The sequence below is a fragment of the Nipponia nippon genome, unplaced genomic scaffold, assembly GCF_047370975.1.
Source record: "Nipponia nippon isolate SJK-2023a ecotype South Korea unplaced genomic scaffold, ASM4737097v1 scaffold_3, whole genome shotgun sequence".
Lineage (NCBI taxonomy): Eukaryota > Metazoa > Chordata > Aves > Pelecaniformes > Threskiornithidae > Nipponia > Nipponia nippon.
In genome coordinates this window covers 109,403,619-109,423,512 of record NW_028262347.1, presented here as the reverse complement: position 1 = coordinate 109,423,512, position 19,894 = coordinate 109,403,619, and the positions used below count along the sequence as shown (strand labels likewise).

Sequence of the window (19,894 nt, the reverse complement as noted above, 5' to 3'; positions counted from 1 at the left end):
ATCTTCTCAAAATGTGCTGAAAAACATTCATTACCAGTGATGTGATTTCACCACCTTTGTGCTGTGTCAGTCCAGCAAAGTGCTCTGCTCTCCTGCAAAGCCTTCAGAATTCAGTTGATAACTTCAAAGAAAGGCAAGCACTAACTTCTCCCAGAAGATCCTGTAATGTTAAGCAAAGTGTATTAAGGATTAAGATCCTCTCTGGAAATAAACAGCATTTCATTTGGTTCAAATTCTTCTCCCTGAACTTTAACTGAATACTTCTGGGGTCATTTCGATAAAACAGTTTGCTAAAAGGCATCCTTTCTGATAGTGCTTTTATCTTTGCTTACTCAGTTTATAAAAATGAGTGGGTTTATCTGTGATGGATTTGCAATTTAGATCTCTAAACAAAATAATCAGATTAACAATTTTCTGCAGTATATTTTGTGAGAGTGAATGTAAAAAAAAGAACATTTGTTAGAACACTCAAAGTGTGCAAACAGCCCAATGGATACAATCCACTGGGGAATTAGGCAAAAGCCTACTAAAATCCCCTCACCAAAAATTAAGCCTCAATACTGACATTCCCATATAACGTTTGATAAATAGTTCCCAGTACTATTTTAATCTCCTCTGGGAGCACAAGAGGGAATCTAAAGATCCATTCTCTACAAGTGCATTAAAGGATGCACAAATATCCAGCAGTGGGGGGTCAGCTCCATTCAAGAAGCTCACTTGATTTTACTTTCCAAGTTTCCAAAGTCATACCCACAAAACAAATTATTCTATTAGGTAAACATTTTACAACTAGGTCTTAAAGGTGGCTACCTTCTAAAGCAGGGAGGGTTACTCCTGTCAACTTTTCTCCTAAATTCTTCTACTGTTATGAAGCTACCAAATATCACCGAGACATTTTATATGAAATGCTACATGTCAGCTTTGCTCTTTCTGACAGTGATTGTATTTGGACAGAGTCTACTTTTGTAGGATGGATGCTCTAGAATTCTTCTATATGTAGTTGCACAGAAATTCTTTTAAGAATTTCTAAAACTGGGGTTAATAGTAGAAACTAATTGTAAAAGTATTTTCTTACTAGGTACAGGTAGTACAGGCAAGGATGGTTGTGTTAGAGGATTAAATGCCATAAATACAAAGGCTCTGTCTTTCAGACAGGGTAGGCAAACACAGAAAGCACCTTTTCCCTCCCTCCCCTCCTTAGCAGCTTGTCCATAGTAGAATCACCTTATTGTTGAGATGGTTCTAATCTTTCAAGAGGGCGACAACCCCCAACTCCCACAGGCAGTTCACAATCTGAACGCAGACAAATTGACAGAAACTCAGAAAAAAAGGGAAGCAGAAAGGCAATCCTTATGAATATTATTGCCTCACATCAGAGGGGTCTCTTTTTTTTTCAGCCAGCTTTCTATCAGCAGCAGGGTGGAAGCCAGTCTTTCAGAGAGCCAGCCAAAGCTGGCCACCACATGCCTCCTAGGATTGTTCCTCACCCTCTCAGAGATTCATAACCACACTTGCGTAGGAGTGATGTGTTTCAGCCTACTTTTATTTCAGAGAGCCTCTTGACAAGCAAGTATCTGTGCTCTCAAGTTTCCTGGGATACAGATAAGAAATCTGAAGGAGACTAATCTAAGAAAACCCCCACAAAAATATTGCATTCTTTCTAGCCTCACTCTCCTGCTGTTCTGCTCTTACAGAGAGTGTTGACTCACAGGGTTTTGCATGCTGTGAGAGAGACGGCTAGAGGTAAGAGAGCCGAGTGCAATTCGTCTATTGTTAGAATGAAAAGGAAAATGTAAAAAACTTATTTATAGCGTCATGAACTTCCTGAGTTCGGTCCATCCAGAGCAGAACCTCTGTTGACTCCTTCTCTATGCAAGGTAATTTTCAGCATTCACGTCTTCCAATACCTCAATTTAAGCATTACTTCGACCTGCATTTATTTATCTAGTCTTGCTAGATAAAGTTACAGGGGGGAAAAGTGAGTAAGATCCCCAGTAAGGAAAGAAACTATTTAATGAGTAAGTGATTGTGTGGCTTTCCAGATGTAATCTTATTGTCCCTTACATGTTATTGAGCTTTCTTTAAAACCAGAAACAAAAAAGTGACTCTAGAAACTGACGTAAGCGCTTTGAAAAATGTCAGTAGAAATCCAAAAGCTGGGCTGGCAGGGTAAGCAACATCTAATGATGGCATCATCTCAGTGATGTGAGAATCAGAATCTGGATCAGAATGCCTCCAGCACACGCTGTGATATAATGTTAACTCTAAATGATAAAATCATTTCTGTGCCTGTAAATCAAACTAAACTAAGCTCAGCCACCCAACTCAACAGGAAAGAGGAGAAACAAACTACTGTTAAGAGCAATTTTACAATAACATTAAATAATCTGTAATCAGTTATAAGCTATGGGCCATTCCATTTCATTTTGCTGATACAGGTATATCAGGGCCAGCGTACGCTCCCATAGCTTTTGCAGTCACGTGTGCCAATAACTTATACAGCACATTAAGTCCTTTGGTTGTGAACTGGGGCACAGCTGACCAAGAGGCGAGAATTGCCAGAGAATTCAATTGTCTGCTGTAGTTCACCAATAATGGAGATGCAAAATTGCAAACAGAAATAATAGATCATGCTCTGGACAGTGGAAAAGATGTGGCAAATGAGGCATGGGATGTTATGCAGAATGTTTAGGTTGCAGAGGACTAAAGTCATCACTGCTTCATCTGATTTGTAACTTCTAACCTCAGAGGATAATCACATCATAGTCAAATCTCACTGTTCTGAAGGTCAATGGTGAGGTTTTTATCAGCCTGACATTTATTGTCGACAATTTTTTTTTGATGTTTAAGTTCTCATTTCATTTCTTTTTAATGACAAAGGAATGATGACATGAAGGTTATGCATAAATAACTCCCACTGACTCTTCATAAAATACTTGAATCAAAATAGACTTCAGTTTATCAGGAATGTAGGTAACATTATCAAGGTCTCATTCACATCCAATCAACTTTTGAAAACAGGCATGGAATTCTGAGGTAGGGCTGCTTTTGAGGTGTGTTCAAAAACATAAAAGCATATGAAAAAAAATTATACCAGAGTGCAAAATTTTTATGTGTTCATTTCTTCTCTTTCTCACCTCATATGGTTTATGGTTCACCTCTCTAGAAGTGAACTTCCACCAGTTCTAGAGAAGTGAAGCATTCACCACTGAAGGAAAACAGGAAGCTTCTATTTCCATTACTGTTCAGTTTATTGTTTTGCAAAGCCCAGTAATGCAGTGCCTGGGAATTCAAAAGCAAGGGAAAATCTGACTAAAACCATAATTGAGTTACTCAGTATCCCCCTCATTTAGGAAGCTCATCCTCCTTTACATTATCTGATAAAACAGCAGCGTTCTTAAAATACATCAACATTACATAAATCAATTATAGTGGACACTGAAGAGGGCATTTTGTAACAAAAAGTCTTGTCGTAAATGAAGTTTAGCCAGTGTGTTTATTTCCCACGTTGTTTCAAAGTATATTCATCATTTAAGATATATCATTCCCATGACAATGGGATCACAAGGAATTATGGTATAACAATGTTAGACCAGGCAGACAGAATGTCAGCTGTGCCAAACTGGCAAATATATCATTTAACCAGAGATCAAGAGGAAAAATCTGAAGGTCAGAAATACAATATTTATAACACTGTCAGTAGATGGATGCATACTAAACACTTCATATCTAGATCCTTAGAAAGCTTATCAGAGGAATGTTTACAACACACAAGAGCAGCTGTTACTGGAGTTTTCTCCATCAAGTTGCAATATGCATGGATATTGAGCCCAGCATTCCCTAGTATATTCCCTAGAAACAGCAAAAGTCTTGAGATATACTTTAATGGTACTGTTTGTCATGCAAGACACGCTCAAGGAGCAGTCAGCTACTACCCTCGTTCCCACTAATTCCAACTGGTGCCACAAAACTGCCCTTTGGTACATCCCATGTCATTATTCACCCTCTATCTAATTATATTTAGAAGAACCAGCATTTTTTCAATATGTAACACATATTTCCTTGGAAATAAACTAATATGATTAGCATGGCTTCTGCTTTTGGAAGAGAGGAGAGAAGAATAAACTGAAACAGGTCTGTATTGTCATCAATTCATACTGCAACAGGCAACTTTGCCACTGTGCAAAGAAAATACCTGTGACAATATTCATTGCTTTCCTTGAATATCTCTGTGACAATTGAACTGGAGATGCTAAAGCTATGGAAGAAAGGCTGACAAAAGCAAAAGCAAAAGCTGGTTCACAAGAAAAATGGAAAGAGAGTGGACATAACCATACTAAATTCTGACCATATTCCGCATATAACAATAGAAGACTTCTCCAGATTTGGTGTGGGGAAGAATCTGTCACTGAATGTTTGTTCCTTGCATACCTTTTTTGTTATCACAAGATACCTAGATCTAATAAGTTACCTAGATCTAATTTTACTTAATACCATGCTGATAGAGAGGTTTGATTACATTACCATTACCTAAATGTAAATAAAAGCAAACTAATAAAAATGAGTTAAAATAAAAGGTTATGAAATTATGACATTACCATTACCTAAATGATAAACAAAACCAAACTAATAAAAAGGAGCTAGAATAAAAGGTTATGAAATTATTGAGTTTAAGTTTTGTGGTTCAAATAAGAAAAATTAAAAAATACTTTTTGTCATTTTTTTCTTGATAGTTCTTTCATTTAAAATTTATTATCATAAACATCTCTCTTGAAATATCTCTTTGAGATCTCCCCAAATACTGCAGTCAGAGTTAAAAAAAAAAAACAACAACAAAACCAAAACCACAAAACCTATAGATATCTCAGCTCTTAAGGTCTTTCTTATTTATTGAGATTTTATCATATTCTCTGTCTGTTGACTGTCAAATAAACTCTGGTCATAAAATTTTATCTATGTCAGCAGGCTAAGGACACAAGACATGTAAAAGCTCTATTTATGAGTCCAAAAACCTTGAGAAATGTTCTGTATTTATAGAGCTTGTCCCCCCATCACCACCTTTCTCATTTTCTTTACTTTTTGTACCCTTCCACTTCTTTAACCCCTCCCTTTGTCAGTCTCTCCAATTTCTCTATCCATCTTCTAAGCCCTCCTTCCCCTTTTGAATTTCTTCTGCCTTTACTTAACAGGCTCAGAATTTTTTTTTTCAAACTGCATTTTCAGGGCTCTGTTAACTGAAAGCAGGGAGGAGGTCTGCTTATTTTTGGTCCAAACAATGCCAGCTGGCCAGCATCCAGATATATATGCTCCACCCACTTCCTCTTGTCCATAAAAGTGAATAACATGCTTCCCTGAACTCTTTGGGTTCCCTAAAACCATCGCTTTTTGCTTCCTTCCCTCCATGTGCTCTCTTTATAACAATAAGCAATAAACACCTTGTTCAAACAACTCTGTATCTCAGATTCTATTCCCAGATCTTCCCTCCTTCATATGACAATTGATCGCAGTTACCCTCAGACCTTCTGCTCTCCTACAGAAAGGTCCTAGATTTTGCAGTCTCCTGTTCCCCCATCCAGTTACTCTCCCTGTCCAGTTTTATTGCAATCATTCTAATAGAAGAACTAAAGCTATGAGCTTTGTGAATTCACCTGGTACATGTTTTTGAGTGAAACCTGCGTGTCAGTAGCACAGAAACACTATATCGTCATACTATACGACAGTGCTATAATACTATGCTATAGTACTACACCACATAGTATATATGGACTATATATACTATATACTATGTATACACTATAGTATCATCAGTATTATAACAAGGGTACACTAATGCTTCACTATTGTTTTGATGCTTCTAAGTTCCCAAGCTCAGGAAAAGCATGGGAGAAATTCCATCCTTCTTCTCCAAACCTGTATGTTAAGCAGGAAGAAATACCTCTTCAGAAGAGAAGCAACTCTTTTCCATGACGTACCTTACATTTCTTCTTAACAATGCATCCTAACAACAAAGATCTCAGTTATAACTCCAAAGTCTGTTGTGACTGAAGTTTTTCTGGTTCAAGCCTCTATCAATTCAGTGAACTCTAGCAATACTAGTTCACTGTGGAAATCAACATAACTGCTGCTTGGTAGCTGGATGTACTAAAATATCAAAGGCTGTTCCAAAGGGTGCAAGTGCTGTAAGGAGTACAGTGGAAGTGTGGGGAAGTGAGGAATGGAGACGTACTTCTGTGCCTCTCTACCTCAAAGAAATTAGTGGTATCCGTAACACTTGAAATAAATATACATCTTTTTGTATTTTTATTTAAATTTAGCCCTCTTTCAGAAGTCATACTGAAGCAGATTTCTTAGAAACATCATTTGGTATTTTCTCTAACTACAATTAGCTGGAGTTGGCCAAGTTCATTGCAATGACAGAGAACTCTGGACCTGGGAAGTAGATGCAGCAAAAAACCCCCACTGGTTCTTATACTAACTTCATGGCAGTCTTCAACACCTATGGGGTCAGCCTTTTGTTGAGATTTTCCACTGTAAAATACCATGCAACAATGCATTAGTATGTCCACTGGGAGTTGAAGTACTAATTTAACATTTTTCCATTTATCTCATATCAAGAGTCATGTGCATGGTGAAACACCTTCTACACATATCAATGTACAAGCCTCAAAGAAATCAATAGTGTTTAACTAAGAATTCATTATACTAACAAAAACCATCAAAAGAACATAAAATATTTTAAGATAAGCATCAGTTGCAGCTTTTCAAATTTAACCTGCCTAGGAATGTTATTTAAATGATAAGGCAAGACACTGAAATAATATTATTTTTCTGTTTTGAAATTTAGTCTCTAGATTTTAATGTGTATAAGTGTTGCCAGATGGAAATCCGTTCATATACATTTTCCTGTATTTTATCAGAATAGTCAACACACAGATGAATTTCAAAGAAGGAGAGGTTCTATAAAGAAACGATGTAAAATGAAAGTGCAGACTATACAAGCCAGCATATGAATCTAGAGGAACAGACAGCAAGTTCTGCCAGCGTGTTCAAACAAATAACAATCAAAGAATTGGCTCAGTTAAACTGCAAAGAATACTGAGCACTTGCGAAGGATATCACAACCAAGCACTACGGCATCAATTCCAGACTTCAAAAAAATCAAAGAGACTTTCTAATGAACAATGTCACTTTTGTAGCAGGTTGGGTTTTTATTACTGTTATATTTTATTGTACTAGTTAAAAACATGAATTTTTGAAAAGATAAAGAAAACTAGGTGCAAAATTCAGGTTACAAACAAATACATATGAAAATATGTACATTTTTAATGTATGGTTAGATGTAGGAAAATCTCTCTAGAATAACAGCTGAATCTGTTGCTAGATTCAAAGAGAAGGTCAAACTAACAATCAAAAGCCATCTAAAAAGATTTTAGAAGGCTGAGAGATAACACAAAGAGCAACTGTCCTTAAGACAATGGTTTTTATGCCACGTATCCAGTCTCTGTGACTCAAAACAAGCAAACAAAAAAATCCTAGCATTTGGCAATAATTAAAATTCAGCTGAAATGACATGCCCCAGGAATGGGTTGAAGAACAAGTGAAATAAAGAAAGGGAACATATTTATGCAGCAAACTGGATACAGAGGAAGTGATTTAAAAGCAGCAGGTTTTGAATCAGTGTACAACCATAGTCTGCTTGGTATAGCAATGGTGCCAATCATTCTTAGCAAGGTTTTTGGGGTGAGGGGTTTGTTTTTTGTGGTTTTTGTTCTCTTCCATTTGAGGCTTCTTTGGGTCTGGGTCTTTTGCGATCACAAGAAGGAAATGCATTTTGGAGCTATGGTTTAGGGATACATAGACACTTCAAGTAAGTAATGCAAATAGGTATTTTTCATTCTTTACCATGAACATTTAATTGTTTTTCAGTAACATAGTCCAGATGCCAGAATCCTCCAATAAATTTTATGTTGACTTGTGAGAGAGTTGCTCAAAGAAGTTCTACAGATTATTGCTCTGTATTACAACTTAAAAAACAGCACACAAAATGAATACAACATGCAGTTAGTAAAACTGAAAAGATACTATTTACTGAAAAAAAAAAAAAACCAACCAACAAAACAGAAGAACAGACATCTACAAAACCCACATGCTCATTGTATAACAGGAAAGCTTACATAACATTTGGGAAATCATTGATATATTAAGGCTCCCTATGGTTCTCCCTGCTATAGTACTAAATCCTCTCACAGAAACAAGGATGGAAGAAAACACCAGGACAGAAAATAAGGAGATTTGCAAAGATCCATGAAGTATGTAGGCAGACAGAGTTCCCTTTGGCCTCTGAAAGACTCCCTACTTGACTTATCATAAAAAATAATCTACGTCAGTGACAAAGGGAACCCAAGACTCTTGAACCCCTTTTCCATGCCTCATATAATTGGCTGGCATAGTAGTAAAAAAAAATGTAAAATGCAATTACAAATCAAAAAACAATACTACATGTTGCCACTGTTGGAGTATATGTTGTCATATGGAATTGGTTATAGCTCCTAAACCCCACTTCTTCTGCAAAATCAGGAAAATTTTGTTGGGTCTGCCACATTCTGAGTTACAATCAAGCTCTGAGATAGGTCACACCATTACAAAAGTTGTTATGAATTTGGCATTATGGTTTTATTATTGTGAGAACAGATGTCAGTTTTAAGCAATACAGCATTGCTATATAAAAAGCAGCAATTTCGAATACCTTCTTGTTGCATGATTTTTAGAATTTCAACAGGAACTTACAAAAAACGAATGTTGAAAAACAAAAAGCAATTTAATGATAAAGGCACATGCCAGAATGCAATTAAGCTAAACCATCTTAAGTACAAAAATGTTTCTGCAGAAAGTAACTTTGTAAGACACTCCTTCCCTTAGTACTTACCTGTGGCACTATTGGAAAAACTTGTGATACTTCCCTCACTCACAGGTTCATCCAAAGTCCATTCAAGTCACTGTGGCTCCTGAAATATTAGTAAGAGAAAACCAGAGGGAATTACAGATCCACACCTTAGTGGGGAAAAAAGAAACAAACAAACAAACAAACAAACAAATATGAGAGAAAACCGAAGTATTTAATTAGTCTTCATAGAAAAGATTGTGACCAGATGCTTAATTTTGATAACAGCCACAGCAGGATCAGCATATTTATTACCGATATTAAGGTGGATTAGAAATTTAAATAAGAATGGCATAATGATATTCTCAATACAGATTATGTAAAGAACTAGCCAAAGCATTATCCTTGAACTCTGCGTGCCATGAATTCAGCACATAATGTAGGTCAGTAAAATGACAGTAGCTAAAGAAAGACAAACATCCATCTTCTAATATGAGGGGGGGAAGGAGGACAAGGAACTACAGAACAGTCAGCTCAACTTTGGTTCTCACAAATACACTAAAGCAAATGTTGGGCCTCGATATCCTCATAAATTGTTTCTTCAATACTGCAGTAAAAACTGACTTGTCAGGAACAAACTGTATCAATTCAGTCTCGTTTCCTTCCTCAGTATGATAGGTACCTAGTAGGTAAGGGGCCCAAAGTGCATATCATCATTAAGGCTTTTGACGTGGTCCCATATAAAAATCATCACACGCAAACTAGAGAAATGGGATGAAAAGTACCATATATTGTAAGTGCTCATCTGACTCACATTGAGAAGATATCTGCAAATCACTTTCAAACTCAGTGGGTATTTCAAGTAGGGTCCCATAGGAGTTTGTTCTGGCCTTAATTGTATTCAGTATTCTGTTAATAACATGGATGTTGAATAACAAGCACAATTCTAAAGTACAACGGGATATCACTGAGGCAAAAGCAGTTACCAAAGGACAAAGAATACTACACTGGGACCAGTTTGGCCACCCTATTTTTCAATTAAGATTAAACTGAAGAAAGTGCTGAGAACAAAAAGACTAAACAAGACAATCATTACTTATGAAGAAATACTAAGGAAACTGAGTTTGCTTCCTCAGGAAAGAGATGAGGTCTAGGTTCAGCCCCTCTGGTGCTCAGACAGTAATTAACCTCACCAATGGGCACTTTCTCTTGCACCCTCCAGCAGTATAGCACAGAATTATTAGAGTTCTTCCTCCTGCTGTGCCACCCAGGGACATGGTCAACCTGATGCTACCCCAAGAACTCACAGTTAGAAAAAGGGGTTACCAAACTGATTTCCAAGACTGAGCCACTTTGCTCTAGTTATATTTGATCCTGCCTCTCCGCTGAAGCCCTGCCTAGATCTCCCGAGGTCCCTTCCAGAGCCTATGACTGCTGTTGATTCTGTGATTCTTATTTCCTGTTAAATAAAAAAATAAAAAAAAAAAAAAGACAAAACCAATTAGCAAAATTTTTTCAAACTTCTAGACAGACAGCTGTAAGTGAGCCTTCATTTTCCAATGTTCTCTATGAACTTATTCAGACTATGACACTATTCCAGCTTTGTACTTTAAGAATGTTTTTCTCCCACCCACCACGAATGCCAAGCCTGTCAATCACACTAACAACAACCAAATACATATGGGACAGTTTAAGGGGGAAGAACAGACATGAGAAACTGCTCCTTTAACTTATTTGGAATCAACTCCAACATGTGTGCCTGGGAGAATTAAAATGACTATACGGTAAGTCATGTTGCTTTCATTATTTTTGTATAAAATGGGAAAAAAAAAGAAATCAGGGACAATGGCTCATATTTTATATACCATAATACTTCCTTGAGCTATTTTGCTCAAGTATATTTTCCCCAAGAGCAGTATTTCAGTGTTATATCCCGTAAAATAAGTTGCATGCAGCTGCTAAGGGTTTTTGCAAAGCAGAACTTGACTTTGAAAGTATAGAAATAATTTAACACATTTAGTGCTTATGTTCATGAAAATATGTAGTTGTATTTATAAAGAAATGCCAGTGTTATGATCTAGGAATCAGTTTTTATACTGCTTATTAATGATTTCTATGAAATCACAAACTTACTTTATGAAACTCCAAGGAGCTGTAGCCTGTAAAAACATGCTTCTTATGTGGCTTGCACATTCCAGACTGTAGGAAAAAAATTCATTCAAATATATACTGTAACATTGTGTTAACTCTGCTTTAAGTACAAGTCATGTATGAGAAAGACTTTCTGTTTAGAGGTCAAATAACGTTGTGTATAAAACACACACATTAACTAAGATTACTCTGAAATTTAGTAGTTATCAAGTACTAGATGTCATTTTTGCTAAGGGGTCCAGAAAAATGAAATTTCTTAATATACAGAATCAGATTTGTCTTTTTTTGATGAGTGAAATTGTAAACAGTACGGATGAAAAGTGTTAATGTCTCCAGTTAGATACAAGTTTAAAATAACAGATTACACTCTGCACACATACCCAAACACATTTTTAAGTTTGCCAGTGTCCATGCCAGATCAAGAGGTTCCAGGGAATATTTGGTAGTGAGTAAGCATGACCTTCCCAGGGCTAGTGTTAGCTCTCATTCAAGTCCCTACAATCTGCTTGAAAGTTATGTGTAGGCACCTGGCCATTTAGAAAGAAACAGCGTCTGTGTCCTGTCTTTATTTGGTGGATTCTAGAAGCCTCAATATTCTGCTCAAGTCTCCCCCCACCGCAGCCCACACAGCCAACGTGTGTTCAAGTGCACATATTTACTTGGATTTCTGTGAAAGGTGATATACTGCATGGAGTAACTAGAAGCACGAGGGTACTAAGTAGAATTGGTAACCAAATCTGGGGTCCTCCTAGCCAACAATTCTTGAAATAACCCCCTTGAGGGCAGTGGAAAGCAAGTGGAAGTGCAGGATAATATTCTCCATTTTGTTGCACACACTTGAGGAAAGAAAACTACAGCATTGATCAAGCCAACATCAATATCAGCATCAAGAAACTAGCTGCAGGATCCCAGATGAGCCTCCCCACGTTTCTGGGGTTTTTTTTTAATTTTTTTGTTCTTGTCATCATTTTTAATCTGACTAAAACACAAATGGCAAAATATTTCTTGCAATCTACTGTCCCCATGGTTCAACCACCTCTGCTACAGCCCCTTTTGGAACACGAAAATGAACATGTCCTTCCCAAATAGATCTCTGTCTCACTCAGTGGAGAGAAGTGAACTGCATAAGCATTGGCCTCTTGAGAGTACTCTCCTGAGAACCCAGAATAAAAATGAAGGCAATGTCAACACAGGCAACGATAGGAGAATTAGCCAGAAGTTAGTATTGGCAGAGAGCAATCAGAGAGAAGGCAGGTGGGAGAAAAGGGAGGCCTGGACACAGCAAGGTGGATGAGCTGGCAGGGCAGAACTTCAGCTCACACTGCAGACTACCAGACAGTGTAGGAACATAACAGTGGAGGGCAGTAGGCAGCAAGGAGCAGCTCCTTGCACGCCAGTATTTCTGAAAATGCTAGTGGCCCAATGGGCAATCGTAGGAAGAGGAGCAGGTACTGCTGGCAGCATGCACTAAATTGCAAAATCCTTAAAACACTATTTTTAATCTGCCTTTGAGATGTTCTGAACTAGAACTGCTTACACCTACTCAGTAACCAAATTCATCTTGTATTGCAGAAATAACAGCATTGCTGCACTTCACTTTATTCATGTTTCACACCTGATGCCATCTGTTATTTTGTTGTTTCCCCTAAGCAACCATTAAACCTGTAACTCTCACATATCTCCCACGCAGCTGCTTCCCACCTCCCCCATATGTGAAGACCCTACAAGTGACACAATCACTCCTGCACTCAAACTAGGCAAGCAAAATTTCTTAAGGAATACACTCACCTCTCTCTTCTGGTCCTCTACACAGTGGAAGTGAGTATCGCTCCCTCCTGTCATTCAGGGAGATATTGCCCCCCTCAGAACAAGTCACAGCCAACACTATGAAACATCAAATACTATGAAACACTATGAAATTCAACATATTTTTTCTTACAGTGTGCCAGCCAGGCACTTGGAGATTAATCTGAGGAGGCAAAGCTTAAGTTGCAAGGGCTTGTACCTCAATTCTGCATTTCTGAAATTCCAGGAGTTGAGTTTTGCCAGATTCGATGTGCTGCAAAGTCACAAGATAGCAAAGAGTTAAGAGTATTCACTGGCAACAACTGACCTGTCAGTCACTCTACCAGCAAAAATACATGCAGGAAAATTTGAAGAAGGATAGCAGATGAGACATTTCAACTTAGCCGAAATCCATTTTAATCTTTGAATATGTGCCCCAAATCCATTTTGCACTGGGAAATAAAACAGGAAGAGTAATTGGAAAGCAGAACATAACATTCCTTGGTCTCCGGCCTTTTATGGAAGCTTTCATATTTCTCCTGTAGTGGTGACTCAGAACTGCTGAACAAATTAATCTGGGTTTGTTTCAGCAGCTGCAGCTGCATCTTTGCAATTTTATTGCCCATTCTACAAAGCAATGGCTCTCAAACTTTTCCCCTTTGCTCCATTTTAGAATATGCACCCTGCCCCCTTCAAATTAAGAACTGCATATGCCGCTCCTCTCAAACTGGAAGTGTATTCTGTGTTAGAGATGAAGAGGTAGAGAAGGGTTGTGAGTGGGGCAGGGGTGCAGCTCAGAGAAGATGGCTGGACAGGGGTGGGAAGGGGCAGAAGCATCCATCCTGAGCCTCCTTGGCTCTGCTCCCTCTCAATGCCATCTGAGCCCCAGCCTCCACTAAAAACATCTGTCTTCCTCCTCCTGCAGCCCAGGAGCCATTCCTGGCTGTGCCTGCCCCGTCCACTGGGCATCTCCCTCCTTAAAGGACAACGGTCATGGCTCCAAATTTGGGAATCACTGGTGCAACATAAGTGATATATATGCATGCAGCATATGTAGAAACTATATCCAGACCAGTAAGTCCCTGAGTTCAAAATGGTTGGAGACTGGGAGAATATTATGGAAGTCTTACATCCTTGCCCTTTTTCTATACAGTTTCCTAGGTAGCTCACTTCTGACCACAGTAAGAAAGGAAGATGCTGGGCTAGATGAGTTTATGGTCTGACTCAGTACAAGCATTTTACGTTAGCACTACCTTTTGAAAAGATAATGTAGCATTGGAATAAATTTATTGACAATTTTTTCTTTAGCAGTAATAATAATGACAGGGGGAAAAAAAAACAACAAAAAACCTCCAAAACTTCAGATCATACATCAGCTTAGAGTAATTGCATGATTTGTTTAAGCCCAAAATTATGATGCCCAGACTTGACATAAGGAATGAGATCACACCATGTGACAATATGGAAGTAAAAGTTCTGCAACTGACCTCTATTTTTTCTGTCTAAACACCACAGCACAATGTGTCAAAACCCACAAGCAAGTCAAATGCAATCTGAAGGCAGATCCAAGCAGCTGGATCAAGGAGTTCAAGGTAGGCAAGAGACAGCTATCACTAATTGTTTTTGTAATAGATATGAAAAATAGTTTCCATATTTAAACCTTTTAAGATGCTGATGACTCAAATATTTTATACACTGATTTTCAGCAGAATTGTTTAACTGATTTCAGTAATGACAGATATTTGCATGTTGATATAACGACTTACAGTTTCCTTATACTGGAGTCACTCATAGAAGCACATTGGTACTTCCTAAATCACCCTTTATAGGCGTTCACTTTAAGTGAGCAAACAGGAAAAAAGTTGCAAAAAGGACTTCCTCCTAGGATTTCTACAGCAGTTCAGTAAAAAGCAGTGAAGCAACAGTTCCACGTTCCTCATATAGATCAAGTCTTTCTCACTGGATAGCAACATGGCCACAAAACTACCATCTCAAGAGGAATTTGAGAACTGGACAGCTTTTCAAGTTGCAGATCTCCTAAGACAGGTACTGAATGTCTATGTAACACTTTAGACAGTCCAGTCTACATTCAGCTAGCAGAAACTCTTACTGGATTTATCTTTGAAAAAGAGATATCTTATCCTAAATCTAGCACAGATATTCAAGATTACTGAAAATAGATTAGTCAGCAGCTGTCACCCCCAAGAACTTATTAATATTACGTGAGTTTCTTGGTGCTCTCCTTTTTTTTTAATAGAAATTTAATTCTTGGTAGAAGCTGCTAGCTAAGATCTCCTACATGGAAAATCATATAAAAATGTTTGCTCACAGGGATATTTCTTATAATAGAAAAGATATTTCATGCCCCAATTTATTTCCTGCTGGGAAGAAATAACCATTTGACTGAAAGTGGGACTAGATTTTATATTTGAATATTGCTTTAAAATTTACTTGTCAATAAGAATCTACTGTTCATCTTTTCTTCTCAACGCATATATGCCCACAGTAGTTGTTAGATGTTGCTTAATGTACTTGAGCTTTTTTTTTTATATATATATATATTTCCTTTGTCTGCTTGTACCTTTCCTAGTTCTGCAACGTCCTTTCTAGTATATGTAAAATCACCTGAATTACACAAAATATTCCAAGCTTGTCTTCAGTTGTCCTTTCACTACTTGAATAATCTCCTCTGAGATATATAAAATATGTTGTCCATGATGTATCCTCTTTTTGATATCAGATTTTTCCTTGTAACTTACTGAATACTAGGACTCATGTTTTAGACTTCTACCTGTAACTTACTTACACAATAAAGTCCATTCACTGCATTTTGATAGATAGTCTCATTTTACATTCCTTTTGGTTTTTCTTAATGCACATTTCTCTATATAATTTTATATATAGGATTTTTCTGTCTTGTGTTCATCCAGCTTCTAATTCTAGAAGCACCAATCTTTTCCAGTACCTGCTTTACACCAACAGTGAGAATTTATTGTCATTAAGGTTTCTCATCTTTTTCAACTGAAGGAGCATACAATCTTTTTCAAGGAAAATAACACAGTGTTATGAAGTGTTTCTACAAGAGTTCCATTTGTAGCCATGTAAAAAGTAGGCCAAAGTTTAAAATGTCCATTTTTTATTATTATTTTTCCATCTTGCCTTGTGCATAAATACATACGCTCACGCACGTACAATTTAAAAAACAAAACACAACAGTTTTACAATGCAGATATATCACAGGTAGACCATTGTCCCCACGTTGAGAAAGCTAACTTGTTCCATAGAATTAATTCATACCATAATGGTAATGTATCAGCTAAACTGCAAACTTATTAATGTGAACAGCTACTCAGAGGATTAATTAGCTCAAAGCCTTTCAGCTTAAAGGAAATCAGACTAATTAATAGAAGATATAATGATTTTAAAGTACCCTGTAATTCTACAGCAGAATACAAGACAGAAAATTAATAACAATTGTTCAACAACTCAGAGGCTTCCAGGGAAATTTCAGCAGGCACACCTTAACTACTGGCTTCATACTTGTTGAGAGACTCTTCCAATTTTATAAAAAGCTGTTAATGCCTAAGCTTACACTCACATCACTGATTAAAGCAGCTAAGTGATCTAATTACTACAGTATAACCAGCATTAAGTGCTTGGCCATTCTGCAGTCAGGAGTAACAGCCACTTGCCTGCGGCCACCATGTACAGAGCTGTTCAGCTCCTGCTAGCAGAGCCTGAGCACCAGGTACTGCCATCCTTTCCACACTCAGCCAATGGGCCGGGGGGCTGTGCTGAATCCCTCCCACCAGAAACTGGGCACACACATACATGAAGCCTAAAATAATGTTAAGGTTGCAAAAACAAACACTCAATTTTAAAGGGTCAGAAGTGGGGTTATCTCTGTAACCTGAATTTGCCCCCTTTTACATACACATTATGATAGTCTGTAATTGCTGTAAGTGCTACCTTTTCCATTCATAAAAAAATGACTCTTTCAGTGCTGAGTAACCTATATGCTTTGTGCACTATTCTGGGTTGTTACAGAAATTCTAAGGTACACAAGGCCAGGACTTGCTGAAAGAGAAAGAATGAATTCATGGTAATGTTGATTCAATTCTGCTTTGAAATATCAGATTCTGTCACTGTCCCAGCTCAGCATTCTTACCTGAAGCCATGTAAGTCACCCAGAAAAAAAGTGACTTTTCCTGAGTGCTTGACTTGAAATTCCAGGCTCTGATTTGCAGAAGTGAGAGGTGAGAGTTGTACCCACAGTAACAGGTCTGCTCAGAAGGTAAAAATGCCAAAATATTGAATATGCAAATATACATGTATATCTCACAGATCCTAAACAGCTCTAGTTGGGCATCCAAAACCACTGGATACTGTATGAGTTTTATTTCCCAGGGTGGTCTTAGAAAATGCAGTTAATTAACATTTCTGAAGCACTCAGACAATAAAAAGAGTGTTGTAGAACAGCTCCAAGCAAAAAAAAAAAAAAAATCATTTTGGGTTCAGAGAAGGTTTGAATACTGTGCAGTACAGGTGTACAAGATAGCAGACAAGCAGCGAGCACTGAACAGAACATGATATATTGAACAGCAGTTCCGGAAATTCACATCAGCTTTTATGTGTTGTGACTGAGGCTGGGTCTTCTAAAAGAGCTATACTGAGGTTGGTGCCATACTATATACAAGGTGTATGTACATATGTACAGTACAATTTTGGCATTTCCTTAACTTTGCAGACTTAATGATGTTTCCAAAATAGATTTGTGTGTCATAAGTACAGAAGTTATTAACTAACCATTCTGCAAAGCATTTCCAGCCTCATGAAAGGCATTTTGTATGAAATCAATAACTTCACTACTAAAAAAATAATTAACCCTATTGATTTTCCTTTTTTCCTCATAAATAAGTGAAGATAATAATGGAAGCCTGCTAGTCATGCACATGTACTTACTCCCTTGTTATCTTGCATCTACACTATAATTGCGACAACACTAAAATATTCCATGGTGCATTCAGAGTTTATCTACTTGGCCTCCATTTCCCATGTAGCCTAGTCCCTCTCCTCAGTACTGATCTTAATGCTATGGAGTTAATGTATTTGTAAGAAAATGAAAGGTTCAGTGGTCATCACTAACCACCAGTAGCGAGTCATCTGTTTGTTGTCTCCTTGTTTGGCAAGCTAACGATGTAAAAAGATCAAATTTTCCCTTACACAAAAGTTACATGCTTGATTAATAGCATAAGGCAAAGCACAAAAGCGGCTCATCAGAGCCAATAACTGGAGACAGAGCCAATAACTAGAAATAGATAGGCGAAAGCCAAGAGCAGAAACTGTGCGTTACCTTGATTCTTTGCCTCTCCAGCAACATCAGTGCAACTGATGACAAATTAGCACATCCCAGAAACAACCACTGGTCCAACACCTACAGCAACTCTCTCCTTTGAGTTGTGATCTATTCTGTACTGCAAACAAGCGGCACTCTCCCAGTCATAGTATAAAAGAACAATTTACAAACTCAAACATAGAAATATTGGCTTATAGGTCAAACAAACTGTCCATTTTTTTTTTCCAAATTACTATTTAGTTTCTGTCATAAAAAGATACTACTTCTGGACATTCCTGTTTCATTTTAATTTATAATCAACACCAACTTTCTTATAAAACATCACCACCACAACTATGTTACAGAAAAGAAATCCTGTTTCTGAACCTGAATTCTTTCCAGCAATGCCCATCTATCATGGGAACTGCAAGGCACACTGAGCCCAGTCATCTGGTGCTGAACCCAAGCAGCAGCCAGCGCACACAGGGAGTTGATAAACAGGCATATAACAAACCGAACTTTCTCTTACATAGCCTTCATTTTCCAGCAGTCAGTGATATAACTATTTTCTGAGGTGCTGGCATGACTACTGATGGTAGTTTGTGACATAAGCCCTTTTAACCTCTTTCTAATGCTGGCCTCCTTTTATCCCATAGCAATTTAAGGTCCACAGTTTATTTCTGTTGGGCTCTTTGTTCCATTTATGGTACATTTCATGCTTCATAATTTCACCTTTTCTACTCCATTCATGATTTTATCAGCCCTTATCCCCTGTAATCTTTTTTCCCAAGAGGTAATACTGTGTCTTACCTCTTATGTGGAAGTCACTACCTATTTCTAGAGCATTACTGCTATTCTGTCCAATATTCTTTTTCTAATTATCTATGCCAAATAGTATAAAGATTTCTACAACCCCAAGGATTTGAGCATGGAAATGTTAGTTTGTTTACAAATGTCAAGTTTCATACCATTGTAACAATTCTATTTTTTCTCACCTCAGTTTGGAATGCCTGAATCTGCTGTGGTTGTAGAAAAACTGGACATGAATGGATCTCATTTCTTGGTAAGCAAATATTTCATATGAGGTATCATTCAAGCATATTTCAGCATATGTTTTGTTTTCCTTACAGCGCCAGGAAATAATCTGACATTTTCCTTCTTTGTACACACTTCATGAATTGCTCTGATTTCCCATTTTAGTGGGTTGGTTTACATCTCAGACTTGAGGAACCCCCCTACACAACATAAATCCCAGCCAGCCCTTCTCCCCCTCCAGAGAAAGCACAAATATGTAGAATCAACCATTAGCACACAACTATGACAGGGAATGTCTCATGAAATATGACTAAGAGGGATTTGGGGTTTGTTTTAAGAAAATATATATTGCAAAGCCATTGTGTATGTAAAAGCTTTTTCATAAAACTTGCATGATTAAGAACATTTAGTAGTAAAGAATTCTACATGAATTATACAATAAAAGTTTACAGATACCAGGAACAATCTCTGAATAATTCTGATAAATTCCTTTCTTGACCTCTGTAGAATTTTTTGCATAAGTGTGGTTAATTGATTGCAACTAATTAGAAGAGAGGAATAGAATAACTCCTTGAACTGGGGCAATTCCTCTACCACTAATTCCATTTGTGTAGCTATTGAAGTAAAAGACCTTTAAGATCTATTTAAAGGTATTGTTATAACGTATTTATGCACTGCAGAGGAATTATGTTTGCTTAGCACTTCAT

At 37.5% G+C, this 19,894-nt stretch overlaps 1 protein-coding gene across 3 annotated transcripts in view; it reads left to right on the top strand.

Moving 5' to 3' along the window:
- Positions 1-1,855: 1,855 nt before the first annotated feature.
- The window catches only part of BLNK (B cell linker), a 117,430-nt gene continuing 99,391 nt past the window's right edge, over positions 1,856-19,894 (top strand). For 2 of the 3 annotated variants that reach the window (XM_087767434.1, XM_087767432.1), the window contains exons 1-3: positions 1,856-1,877; positions 14,333-14,409; positions 19,153-19,215. In XM_087767434.1, coding sequence (XP_087623560.1) covers positions 1,871-1,877; positions 14,333-14,409; positions 19,153-19,215 — 147 coding nt within the window. In that variant the 5' untranslated portion in view covers positions 1,856-1,870. Of the gene's footprint in view, positions 1,878-14,332; positions 14,410-14,725; positions 14,864-19,152; positions 19,216-19,894 lie in introns of those variants that run through there. The other variant, XM_009465328.2, reaches the window with a different exon arrangement.